Source organism: Cryptomeria japonica, chromosome 2 (genome assembly GCF_030272615.1).
Source record: "Cryptomeria japonica chromosome 2, Sugi_1.0, whole genome shotgun sequence".
Classification (NCBI taxonomy): Eukaryota; Viridiplantae; Streptophyta; class Pinopsida; order Cupressales; family Cupressaceae; genus Cryptomeria; species Cryptomeria japonica.
The window spans coordinates 155,239,788-155,252,670 of NC_081406.1; the positions used below are offsets into that span (position 1 = coordinate 155,239,788).

Below are 12,883 nucleotides of genomic sequence, written 5' to 3' on the forward strand. Positions count from 1 at the left end.
TTCAACCAAACATCTATTCGAGATGAATTCTCCCCTTTATATATGTTGAGAGGCCTTATGAGTGATAGAAGGGTCTTAAAGATGGAGTTGTCTATTTTCCATACAAAATAACACTTGATAAAAAACATAAAATCGATAAATCACAACAGATTTTTATGCGATATTAGTTTGATCCTCTTAATTTGCATTCTCAATGCTATAAAAATACAAAAAATCTATTAAAAATTAATTCTATTATGCAAATTTATGTTTTTGATTGGCTTTTTTGTATGGAGAATGACCATGGCCCTTAAGGAGCCATTTACATAAACTGGCAGTATCATATAAAATGACGCCCGTACACTTTGTGTGCCCTCAGTCTCTGTCGTCCACGCTGACAAGAGTAGAAAGTAACGGACAGAGTAGTGGAAGACTGAATTAGTTCGTTGTGAGTGACTGCCGATAATGGTTCCCTGTCATCGAATATGGAACACTGAATTGGTTTTCAACGGTTGCATGACAGCAAGAATCCTTGTTAATGAATTATTTTGATAGAGTTTAAAGATAGCCAATCTCACTGGCAGTCAATTAGCTGCACAAAGGACAGCGGAAAACCAAAGCAGTTGCCCATGGCAGCATTCAATGAATCTAAGAAAAATTCGGTTTCCGAACCCATTAAAATGGTAGTTGCGAACATTGTTGTTGCTTTAATACTGTTAGTAGTACTGCAAATGATTTAAAACATACAGTATTTGGAATAGATGCTTCTGCTAGCTTGTGGGAGACGAGAAAGGAGTACATAAAACTATGGTGGAGGCCCGAGGAAACGAGGGGTTTTGTATGGCTTGATAAGGATGCCCAACCCGAGAGGAGCGAGGAGGAAACCTTGGGTCTGCTTCCTCTGGGAATTTCTAGCGATATATCTCATTTCAAGTACACCCACACATATGGCCATCATTCTGATATTAGGATCTCACGCATTGTCTCCAACAAAACTTTCAAGTTGGGCATTCCTGATGTACGATGGTTTGTTATGGGAGATGATGACGCAATGTTTGTCCCTGAGAATCTAGTTAGGGTTCTCTCAAAATACGACCAGAGACAGATGTACTACATTGGAAATGTGTCCGAAAGCCATTTGCAGAATATATATTTTTCATATGGTATGATTTAAGGAGGAGGTGGGATTGCCATCAGTTTTCCATTTGCCAAAGCATTGGAATCAATTCAAGATGATTGCATTCAGAGATAACCGGATATGTATGGAAGTGATGGCAGAATGGGGGCTTGCATTCGCAGGGACAAACACTGTGTCATCATCTCCCATAACAAAATATCCCAGAAAAGCTTGAATGTTAGGTGGTATACATATGGATGACTAGACAATCTGAACTTTTGTGAAAAAGTATTTTCAGAATTTTGACGTGCTTTTCTAAGATGTAACTTGTGATATTTGATGTGCTTTTCTAAGATAGTGTAGCTTCTGATATTTGATGTGCTATTCTGGCTCTGATTGTAGTTTGATGTATATGGGAATTTGTTTAGATTGCTTGCTGTACACCCTGTCGGACCTCTGGTGTCCCTTCACCACTTTGAAATTGTGGAACCCATATTTCCCAACCTCAGAAAACTACATGCATTGCAACAGCTCTTCAATCCCATCAACTTGGATTTCGCAGTAATGCTGCAGCAATCCATATGTTATGATGACAACAGGGAATGGTCTATTTCAGTATCATGGGGTTATGCAGTGCAGATTTTTATGGGCATTATTTCCCCTAGAGAACTAGAAATGCCCTCCAGAACCTTCCTGAGTTGGTACAGAAGAGCTGTTTTGACAGGGTATTCATTCAATTTCATACCCATAACTAGGCATCCCTGTCAGAAACCATTCGTTTTCTACAGGAAGAATGTGATATATGATTGTCCTGAGAGAAATAATACCATAAGCAATTACACCAAATATGAGGTTCCTCCACCTAAATGTAGATGGAGGATGGCTTCACCTGATACCATACAGTAGATCATGGTCATGAAGCAACCTAATACCTTTGTGACACATCAGGCAAGGAATTCATTTTCTCTTCATTCGTTTCATTTCAAACACTGAATCATCTTCTCAAAACTCAAACTCTGGTATTGATTTCTTTTAACTTGAAAATGCATTTTGATACATTGTTTTTGTTGGGAAATTTAATGAGTTTTTCAATATGATTGTTGCAGTCACAAGGGAGACACTATTGTAGCATAATACCAAAGAAAAGATTTCTTAAGATTCAAATATATTTTCAAATTTTTATTATGGTTGCTAGGCAAATTTTTGTTAGAGATGATAATATTCATATTTTTAATTAGATGGATGGAGATGAAGCCTCACTAATCATAATTATAATTTTTGTTTAAATGATATAAATAATTTTAAATTAGAAAAAAGAAAAGAATTTTATTTCAATTGTTTTAGGTTTGTATATATATTATTTAAAAATATTAAATATTTCCAAAAAAAAATAAAATTTGATCTCTCTTATTTAAACTGTTGTTGTCTATAAGCCAGCCGTCTGCAATATACTTTTAAAAGATGCGATTTGATTTAATCAATAAGGCTGCGACTTCTCATTTTGGCAGGGACATGACAAGGATCGCTCTTTTATTCACATTGTTCCTCTATTGAGATTGAATAGATGTGAAACATGCCAAGCTTTTAGATAAGATGAAACTTGTGCTCCAGCTGCACTTTCACACCTTTTTCTTAATTCAACATTATACTTTTTCAATCCCATGAAATAATTTTAACCTTCTGTAAATATTAATATCATCGTTTTATCTTATTCCAATCTATTCAGCATCCAATAATTATAATATAAGTTTAATCATTGCCTCAAAGAGAGTTGAGGTTCAATTTGTTTGGGTTTTTAACCCTCCAGATTTTATCATTTCTTCTGGAGAGTTCTTTATATTAATGCAATTTGTGCCATAACGAGAGACGAACATGTTTCTTCTGTCATCAATTTTCTGCCATTCAGGCACTCTCAGCCACATCTTCATCAGCCTTAACACAAATAATAGACAACCCTGATTACATGAAATGAAAATAATCCCAATGGAAATCATATCGTAACTCAGAAACTGTAATGTGATGAATAGAAGGGAAAACGAAATCTCAACACAGAAATACAAATATTACCTTAAATAAATGCTGCCGTGAAGATTTTTTCGACAATTTGTTTGCTTCTCTGATGCTTTGTATTACTTACTTTGCATTTAGGATTTCAGCAAAAAGACTTTCTGGTAATTGACAGGTTTGGGTATTTAGTAATTAGTTACGAGAAAATTCAGGATGAACAAAGCTTTGTAATTGTTTACTGGAAGTAGATTGAATCAGGATCACCCTGCTGTTTGTTGGGGTATGCCTGAGTTTATTTTTTTCCTTGCAAGAAGTAAATTGCTATTGCATTATCATCCATTGAAGTTAAGTATCAAGGTGTTGTATTTGCTAGCTATATGGTTCTATGGCTTTGACAACTTATGACAGTTTGTTCTACCACCTGATCATCCTACTGTTCTTTGGTGTATCACACAACCTAGTTGATCATTAGAGGATGAAACACATCGAAACACACATGTATTTCATTGGACAACTTATCCACGATGGTGTTCTATTCTTAAAAGTATTTTTCTACTAGGAGTAGGGTGTCAAGATCTTTGCTAAACCTTTAGCATCGTCTCACTACCTTGAGTTGCAACATATGCTAGGGATAAAGGAAGTTTTTGTGGACATCTTGAGTCCTCCTTCCTTTGTATTTTTTCACACGGTTTTTTTCTTTATTTCATTTGTGTGAGACTTTTTATTTATAATTGAATACCTCATCAAGCCTAATAGTTGAGATTCATTTTTCAATAATTAATTTTCTCTCTCACTATCACTTTAAGTTAGTGTGCAAAGTAATATTATTGTTTACTTATCTAGTTTACTCTCACTATTATTGATATGATTAGTTTTCTCTCTCAAGTTTAGTGTGAAAGGTGATATTATTGTTTACTTACCTAATTTACTTTTAGATTGTACCTAGAAGACCTATCCATACTAGCTTTAAGATAATTTAGAAGTTTTCTATTTTGTTGTCTCACCTCATAGACACTTTATGAATGTCTTCACACTTGTCCTAAGTGTGCTAAAATGTCACACTTCTTGCAGGGTTATATAGTGGTTTAATTCTACTTCATTCTTCCTCTTTGTCCTGCATATTCAAGGAGTTCATTGTCCCTTTTTTTCTTTTTTTCTTTTCCCGTTAATTTGAAAAAGTTTTAGTATCTGATTTTTTTAGATAAATATTATTTCAATATATAAAGAGCCATTGCAAATTTGCAATGACGATTGAGGTTGCAAATATGTACTTTGTAGCTGAATGAGAGAACATCCTGCAGGTATGATTATAATTAATTATATGTCTATGATTGTAATTGTTTACTGGAAGTAGATTGAATCAGGATCACTCTGCTGTTTGTTGGGGTACGCTTGAATCCATTTCCTGTACTCCTCATTCACTTTCAATCTATCTTCTGCAGTTAAATGTTGAGACCACTCTGGTTGGAAGTCTGGAATCGTGGTACAATAGGACGCATACTGTTGCATCTTCTTTGTGCGCGGAATCCTCATCTCCTCGAACCTGGGAAGATATATGCAAGTTCAACCATTATGAAGCTTATAAACATTTTTTTAATTCATACATAACTAAAACCCGATAAAATTTGTCTGGTTCACATTTTACTGAACTTTTCAACAATTAGAGGATTTTCCCTATTTGAATTTTGTTTTCGCTGCAATATGTAGCGATTGACAATTTTTTAGGCAGTGATTTTGAAACTGCAATAAATTTAATAAATCAATGGGTTTGTTTGCTTTATCTTATGCTTTGAAGTGGAGGTTATATTCTAGTATTGGATGGCAAATCTGAAATCTTTTATAGTGACTACTGTAGCCAAGTATGCGGAAGCTTTTATTTCCAAACTCCTGAAAAAATTATCCTATGTGAGTAGTAAAGTCACTGCAAAAAAGTTTAGTTTGAAGATTTCAATGCAGATGTTAGATTTGGGTAATATTAATGACCTTTTTACAGCCTCTTGAATGCTTCCCTCTGAAAATGATGACTCACTTGCCACTTCAAGAAGGAGAGAAAGTTGATGTACATCTTCAAATGCAGACATTGCTCCTTGCCCAGGCCCAATATATTGTGCATGTGCAGCTACATTCATGAACTAATACTGATCAGTCCCTTGTATCTTATACATAGTCATAAACACACAGCCTATACATAATTGAGTACACCAAGATATGAAAAAAGAAAGGATTTTACTTAGCATTCCACAAAAATCCCAGAATTCTAAGGAAACGGATATACCATCACCAATCAATAGGACATGTCCATCCGCATCACTCCATTTATTGAGGGGCAATCTATCCATTGACTTCCTTTCTATTATGATCTCTTCGCTAGTTGACTCAATAACATTTCTTAGATCATCCCATAAGTCAATTCCATCCAGTTGCTGTAAAGCACGGTGTTTACAGCCAGGGCTTCCACGGGTGGTTCGTTCTGCTAAGACCGACTTTGCCATATCCTCTGATTGGTCCATCTTTCGGACTGACCAGAGGGTATAGTCTCCTGCATAATATAAATAATCCAGTAAGCTTCCTGTTGCATTTATTTGAAGTTAAACACCCATTTTATATTATAGATAGCCCCAACTAGCCTGGGGGTCCACACAGTTGACACTATAATAGCTATGAAACAACATATGTAGAACACATGAAAATTGATTCTGTATTCCCAATTTCGGTTTCCCATGAGCGACTTTCCTTATTTCCGAAATAAATTTTATTTTTTTGTAATGTTAGGGTTTTAAAACAATATTGTTTAGAGACAGACACCTTTGTTACTATTATAGTATATCACGAGAGAAAATACTGTAGCATCTTAAGCAGACATGAGATTTCATTCAAATCAAAACTTGTGGATTGTTCATTCCTTGGTTATTAATTTTGTTAGATATTTGCAAATTCAATAACTGAATCCCCATTTCTCAAAAAATGATCACGTGGAATGGAAAAGTGCCAGCAATATGTCTTATGGTATCCATCACTTACAGAGTTAGAGTTAGCATATCTAGAAAGAAGTTTCAGAAACACCATATAATTGTCATTAGTGCCATCAGGGACTACATGGTTAGCCTTTCTTTACACCAAAGCAATCTAATGTTTTCATGGATTAGCAATTTAGCAGGGCACCCACATGTACCTGCACTAGATATGACCATGGCAGTATTGGTCCTTTTTTCTCTATGTACAATGAAATCTCCTTTTTCGAGCCCATCAAATAGCCTACACAGCAGATACCACATCATAATAAGCCTAAATATCTTCAGAACCATATCAAAAGCTGATTATATGGAAGCGTTATTTTCACTGACTTGAGATGTGGATCATGGACTAATGCACTCCATGTTCGCATTTTCAGGTATCTGGGAGCATCCCCAACCATCTGTTTTCGAACAGCAGACCATATCCCATCTGCCCCAATCAAAAGTTTGCAGGGAACCACCTTGATTCTATGATCTTCTGTACCCTCTTTGGGGCACTTAAAATAGGCCTCAACACCACCCTGCTTTATGTTTCAAAAAATGTTAAGACTTATGAATCAGTTGGTAATGATAACAGTGATTTCTATACCTCTAAAATATAGCATTTAATATGTTTACAGATAAGCATACTGAGAACATAGTTAACAGAACTCTGTTCAGCAGGCCATAGTCGAGTAACAAGGCACATCAATTCTATGATAATTACTTGGGTTTAAGCTTTTCTGGCACATGCTGCCCGTGAATGAGGCTAGGTGCAAACCTGGTGAATTTCAGCAGAATGCATACCACCAAAAGTCGGGGCTTCTTGGCAGAATGGGAATCTCAACCTGATAGTTCACTCAACAAAGGGTGAGGGTGACTCGGTGAGTGCTTACCAATCCACCCAATTAAAAATAAAATTAGTTGACTTACGATCACCAAGCTTGGTATAGTGGTGAAGGAGGATCTATATCATTACAGAATCTTGTGTTTAAGCTTGACTTGGAACATACTCCTTGTTAATGGGGATGGGTGTAAAAATCAAGTGAAATGTAATATGCACCCCTGAGGGTACAGAGCTTCCTAGCAGAAGGCATTGTAAGCTTGACAATGGTCTCCCTGTAGAGTGGGTGTGAGTGCTCACAAATTTACCAAACAAACAAAAAGATCAGCAGAATGATTGTCATTCGGCCCCTGAGGGTACAGAGCTTCCTAGCAGAAGGCATTGTAAGCTTGACAATGGTCTCCCTGTAGAGTGGGTGTGAGTGCTCACAAATTTACCAAACAAACAAAAAGATCAGCAGAATGATCGTCATTCGGCCATTGTGTGGTGGTTAGGCAGAGAAAAGCATGATAATCAGTTTAATTTAAACCTCACTAAGCATATGCTCTATAAGATGTTTGTGTTTTTATCCAATATCCAGTGAGTGTCCACTGGAATGTTGTATCTGTGCCCACACCTTCATCTGGCTAGACGCTTACCCCATGGAACAAGAGTAGGGGCACATATAGGGTGAATCTGGGCGTTATACGTACTCCTGAAGATACTGTGCTTTTTAGAAAAATGTGACACTGAAGTTTGATAGTTCCCCAAAGGTGCCCTTTACAAAGTTTGGGTGAGCGTTTACTGAATACTGAGGTACCCAAAAAGTAGAAGCCAAAATAGAAATCCTATTGCCATATTTTGAGAACTCACCCATAACTCACAGAAATCAAGAGTACTTGTGAGTCAGAAAGAAGGGTGAAAAAGATGCCCCTTTATTCACCTAAGTTAAGTTTTGCCAAGTTTTTCCGAGTCTTGGTGAATTTGCCAAGTTAAAGTGAATTTAAGTAGTTTGGTAATTTGCTTAGTTTTACTGAGATTTTGCTGAATCGCCAAGTCCAGTCAAAATTAGGTCTGCCAAGTTTATGCGAGTTTTGAGATTTAAAGATATGATTCTTTCCAAGAGCCAAGCAATGCCATGATAATAATTCAGATTTAAACCTTATTTGGCACATGGTTGTGTGAGCAATGCTGGGTGCAACGCTCAAGAGAACTCTGATAGAATATAACTATATATTATTTGTAGACATGGGGAATTTCACTAGAGTTGCATTCAAAACTTGACCGTGCACACCCAAAAAGGTTGGGTTGGTGTGAATGTTTACCAGTTGATCAAACAAATAGAAAAAGAATTATATTCAGCAAACCAACTAGGCTTCTGCTATTAAACTTGATAATGCACTCCCTAGACGATGGGTTCAAGAGATTACAAAAGCCAATAGAAAAAGATCACCATAATTCTATTCAATAGGTCATGATTTAGTGGTAAGGATGGGGTAATGCCAAGATAGTGGTTCTGTTTAAGCCCGGCTGAGTACGTGCTCCCTGTAATCAAGGTTGGGTGCAAATTTGGAATGAATTTGAACCTTTTGCAGGATGGAAGGCTCCAATTACCGGGGTTTTCGGCAGAATCATATCACATACTTGATAGTGCACTTATTAAAAAGGACTTGAGGTTAACTGTAACAACAGTCCATAATTATTGAAACAGAGATTTGCTTTAAAATTTGTGTAAGTGAAATTTTATCATCAGCTTCTCTGATAACACCAAGCCCATCATAGTCTGGTACGATCCCAAAGTCATTGATTGAAAATCTTCTACATCTACTTTTACCATCCCGAGGTTTGACCATTATAACCTAATGAGTTTCCCGGAAGCCAACTATTAAAATTGTTTTACTCTGTGCAGAGAATTTGTATCATTCACTTTTGAGATAAGATGATGGAATGTTCACCATTCACTTATGTGATGACTCGAACTCTTCTGCACAGTTTGTTTCATAAATCTCTTCAGAACAATGTATAAGAAATTTTATAATTAAGGCAGTGATGGACCGCACCATGTAACTCAAAAGGTCAATAACAGAAATTAATTTCCACAGGTGTTTCTGGATTATCATTTTCAATTATAACTCAAATTTGCCTTAAAAAATAAGAAAAAAATGAACCCACCAACCTTGCAAGGCTTATAGGCCAGCAGCTTGTGAGAGTAGGAAATCCTAGATCTACTAACAAAGCTGTCCAAAACTCTGTGAAGTGACTTCCATGTGAGGATAATTAACTTCCTTGGAACAGTTTCTTGTACTGTGGTTACTTCAATGTCTGTGAAAGTAACAAATTTCATTTTAGTGGAATAAACCCCAGCCTGGGCTAAAGTTGCACTGAGACCAAGTTTAATCCCTTCAAGAGCAGAAATGCCATTGGGGCCAATACCAACAATGGAGGCTGTGTCTGCACTCTTTGATGGCGGATGAGTTTCGAACACATGACATGGGATATTTCGCTCTTGCAGGGCCAGTGCAAGAGCAAGGCCTGCCAACCCTCCACCCACAATCCCAATACCTATTTCTTCAGCTCTCTCTGCATTGCTCTCAAGTTCATCCCAGTCAAGATTACAGGGAATTGAAGACATTTTGCTGGAGAATTGCCAGAAAAGTAGTAAATTTCCTTTCTCAGATACAGGAAAATAACTGTTTATATTTTTTCCGACATATGTCTGTCCATTTGATGGCGTGGGATCCCCATTGACCAGATAGTTATTATCTAATTACTAATTGATGATCTATTTTTTTGCAATCAATGGTGTGCACTGCTGAAAAAGGGATGCAAGACAACCACAGGGATCTTATCCCTTCATATTTTCAACGTCACCACCATCAGATCACTTAAGAAAGGCTTCCGCATCTCCGCTGAATTACCTGGAATCTTTACGAGCACAAAAAACCAAAAAAGACTGCGAGCCACATGGTTTGTTTTTATTCACGGACAGAATTATACTTATTTTTACAGCACTAATAATGATTTATTGGACGAGAGGGCAAAGGAGGACGTTGTAGTATTTATTTAAAAAAATAATATTCTAAACTTTTTAAATTTACATTTTAGATTTTTTTAATTACATCCCTCACTAGAAACTCCCTTATTAAAAATACCCTATATTACTTTTTCTTTTATTTCTAATTCCACATTCCATGAAAAACAAAAAAAAATTACACAGAGGCGTCTTCTACAACTGTAGCAGGACCCTTAAGGGACCCCTCCTCATCCCATGAAACTGGGAATTCCATCCCCTCTGGTAATGCGGCCCCGTTTCATTCCACCTCGACCCTCCATTCTGCCAACTCCACCCATGTGTCTGAGAGCCCTAAAAATTCCATGAGCCCGGATGCTGATCTCAAATCCCGGGCAAACTCTTTGTCCCCTACTCTCGGGTTTGAAAAGATGGGGGTGGTGGAGGAAGTGAGCAACATCAAGGAGGAAGCGGAAGGAAAATTGACGGATTTGGAGAAGAAAGTGGATGGCATGATCGAAAACTTGCAGGAAATTACCAGCAGAACAGAGGCCATCGAGAAGAACAAGTTGCATGATGTCTCCAGGTTTGCTCTGAATGTCATGCACATCTCTGTGACCACTCTTTGTCTCTTGTAGGAAAGCACCCTCAAAGGTAAAGGAAAGGAGGATGAGGACTACAAGGACCTATTTAAATTCCTCACCAAATAATGGGCAAGGAAGCTCCTCCCCAAGAGGAGCCATGGCAAAAAGAAGTAGTTGTGTTTTCTATGGATTGGTTTTTTGGTTTTTTGAATGGCCTTAATGGTCTTTCAGCTTATAGTTACAGTTTTCGGTTATTCCTGGACTTAACTATCTTTTGCCCTGCGTAGCATATTTTAATTATGACTTTTATATACTCGGTTAATATGCGTAGTATGTTTAAAGTTTTTGATAGAGGAAAGTTTAGGAGGTTGTGATTTTGTTGTTTCTTTGCTGACAGTTGTTTATATGTCGTTATCTTGTATGTACCTGGTCAGCCCCCTAGTTTTGGCTGCTTTTAGTATAAAAAACAGTAGCAGGAAATTAATCCATTCGGTCCATTCTTGTACATAAAAAAGAAACCTCGAGAGTTACAAATGGATATCAGTTACGAATGGGTGAGACACATGCAAAGTTGAGAATGGTCAATGATTGTGACACATGGAAGTTTTAGAGTCTATTTAAGAGTGATAAATGCATTCCGATATCATGACTCAGCTATCTGGGAGTTCGGCTTTTCTATTCATGAAATCACGTGCACAAATCACAATATTCGTCTGCTCAAATTTGAATGTTGTCGTAGTTGTAGGGCTAAAGTTTTAATTTTGTTTGTTTGTGTTGAATGAGGGTTACACACATAAGTGTAGCAACTATAAAAAGGCACAAGATATTGGAGCCCATCATTCAATGGCCATTGCATTCTTCTCCCATAGTTTTCAGATTCATAGAAAAAATGCCCACTGATTTCGTCTTTATAGAGCATCATCATTTAGGTAGAGTTCTTTGTAGAGGAGACATGATCTCTTTTTTTGGTTAGTTGAATCATTTGTAATTTACTTGTATTTTCTTTCTTTTGTATTTAAACAAATAAATCTAACTAAAAAAATATTTGGTAAGCAAAAAATATTTGGTGATCTGTAATTATACCTTAGAGAAAACACAAATTTCACCATGTTACCCATATGTATGTATATTTCTTCCTTTTTTTTGCATGCTTACCAGATATTTTTTCATTTAGATATATTTCTGTAGTGTCCTAAATTGTACTCCCTTACAATTTTGTTCACATTTGGGCCCTCACCTTGGTGTTTATGCTCTAAGGCCTGACTGGGACTTGACTTTGCTCATACTATGCAATTTTGCCACTATTTTCACCTCACACTTCATCTTGCCCTTAATTTTTGGTCTCTGATTGGGTAAGACCAAGGCATGGCGCCCTGGTCCCCTCAAGACCAGAGTGCCCGACGCCTTGATCCTCCCAATTAGGACCCAATTTTGGGCCCTTTAAAGGTCATAAGATTTGAGCGAGAATCCGGACCTTGTGTCAGCTCATGTCAGAAAATTAAGTTGTTTTTCGATGAGCAAGTATAAAAGGAGGTCTACCCCTCTCATTTGATCATCTAACAATCATATTGATCAATCAATTCAAACAATCAAGTATTCAAGTTCAAGTGAGCAAGCAATCAATCTTCTTTCAAGCATTGGAGTTGACATTCATGTTCTATGTTATTAAAGACTTCATGAAACCCTAATTCCATGAGGAGACAAACAAAAGTTCACAAGGAGGTATAACATTTGTGTTTCAGTCATTATTCAACATCTCCCTCAAAAGGAGAACATGTTCACTACTACAATTCAATCATATTTCATTTCTATTTCATGGTTAATTCCAAAACTGAGGTTTGACCTAAGGCAAACCTCTATTCCCAACCTATTTGCCTTCTCTATTGTGCATAGGAGCAGGTACAAAATTGCAATCTTCAGAGTTGGCTTTATTCACAATGACGAATCAATCCCACATTTGAGTGCAAATAGTGCAGAGGACCAGAGCGACCACCATCCCGGTCTCGACAAATCACGAGCTCCCTCTGGGAAGAGATTCAAATACATTTACATTTCTCAGATCCATGTTTGTGGCTTGATCCAACGATTGTAGTTTATTGTTTGTGCATTTTTAAATCAATTCTAGCATATTTACCCTAATTTAGCATTTTTACAATTCAACTTCAAAGAGGTCAATCCGATCCAGTCCAGTAAATCCAATAGAATTATTAGCTCTTATTCTTGTTGATTTGTGGATAGATCCATTAGATTTACACCCTCTTTTAATGTAATGGTCTATAAAAAAATAGAGTTTTTTCATACATCTAATGGGGAAAACCCTAATTTTTCACCATTACATTTTGGTGAACCTGACTCCTTACATCTGCAATT

At 36.8% G+C, this 12,883-nt stretch overlaps 1 protein-coding gene and 1 pseudogene across 1 annotated transcript; one reads left to right on the forward strand and one right to left on the reverse strand.

The window, feature by feature from the left end:
- Positions 1 to 658: 658 nt before the first annotated feature.
- Positions 659 to 2,089, forward strand: LOC131070544 (uncharacterized; annotated as a pseudogene).
- A 2,233-nt stretch (positions 2,090 to 4,322) lies between these two features.
- Positions 4,323 to 9,789, reverse strand: LOC131070567 (uncharacterized). Its single transcript, XM_058006140.2, has 6 exons — positions 9,096 to 9,789; positions 6,448 to 6,638; positions 6,276 to 6,358; positions 5,379 to 5,642; positions 5,087 to 5,222; positions 4,323 to 4,646 (listed from the first exon to the last, which is right to left on the reverse strand). Exons 1-6 carry the CDS (start codon positions 9,549 to 9,551, stop codon positions 4,445 to 4,447), a joined length of 1,332 nt encoding a protein of 443 aa, XP_057862123.2. The 5' UTR covers positions 9,552 to 9,789; the 3' UTR covers positions 4,323 to 4,444.
- Positions 9,790 to 12,883: the final 3,094 nt, after the last annotated feature.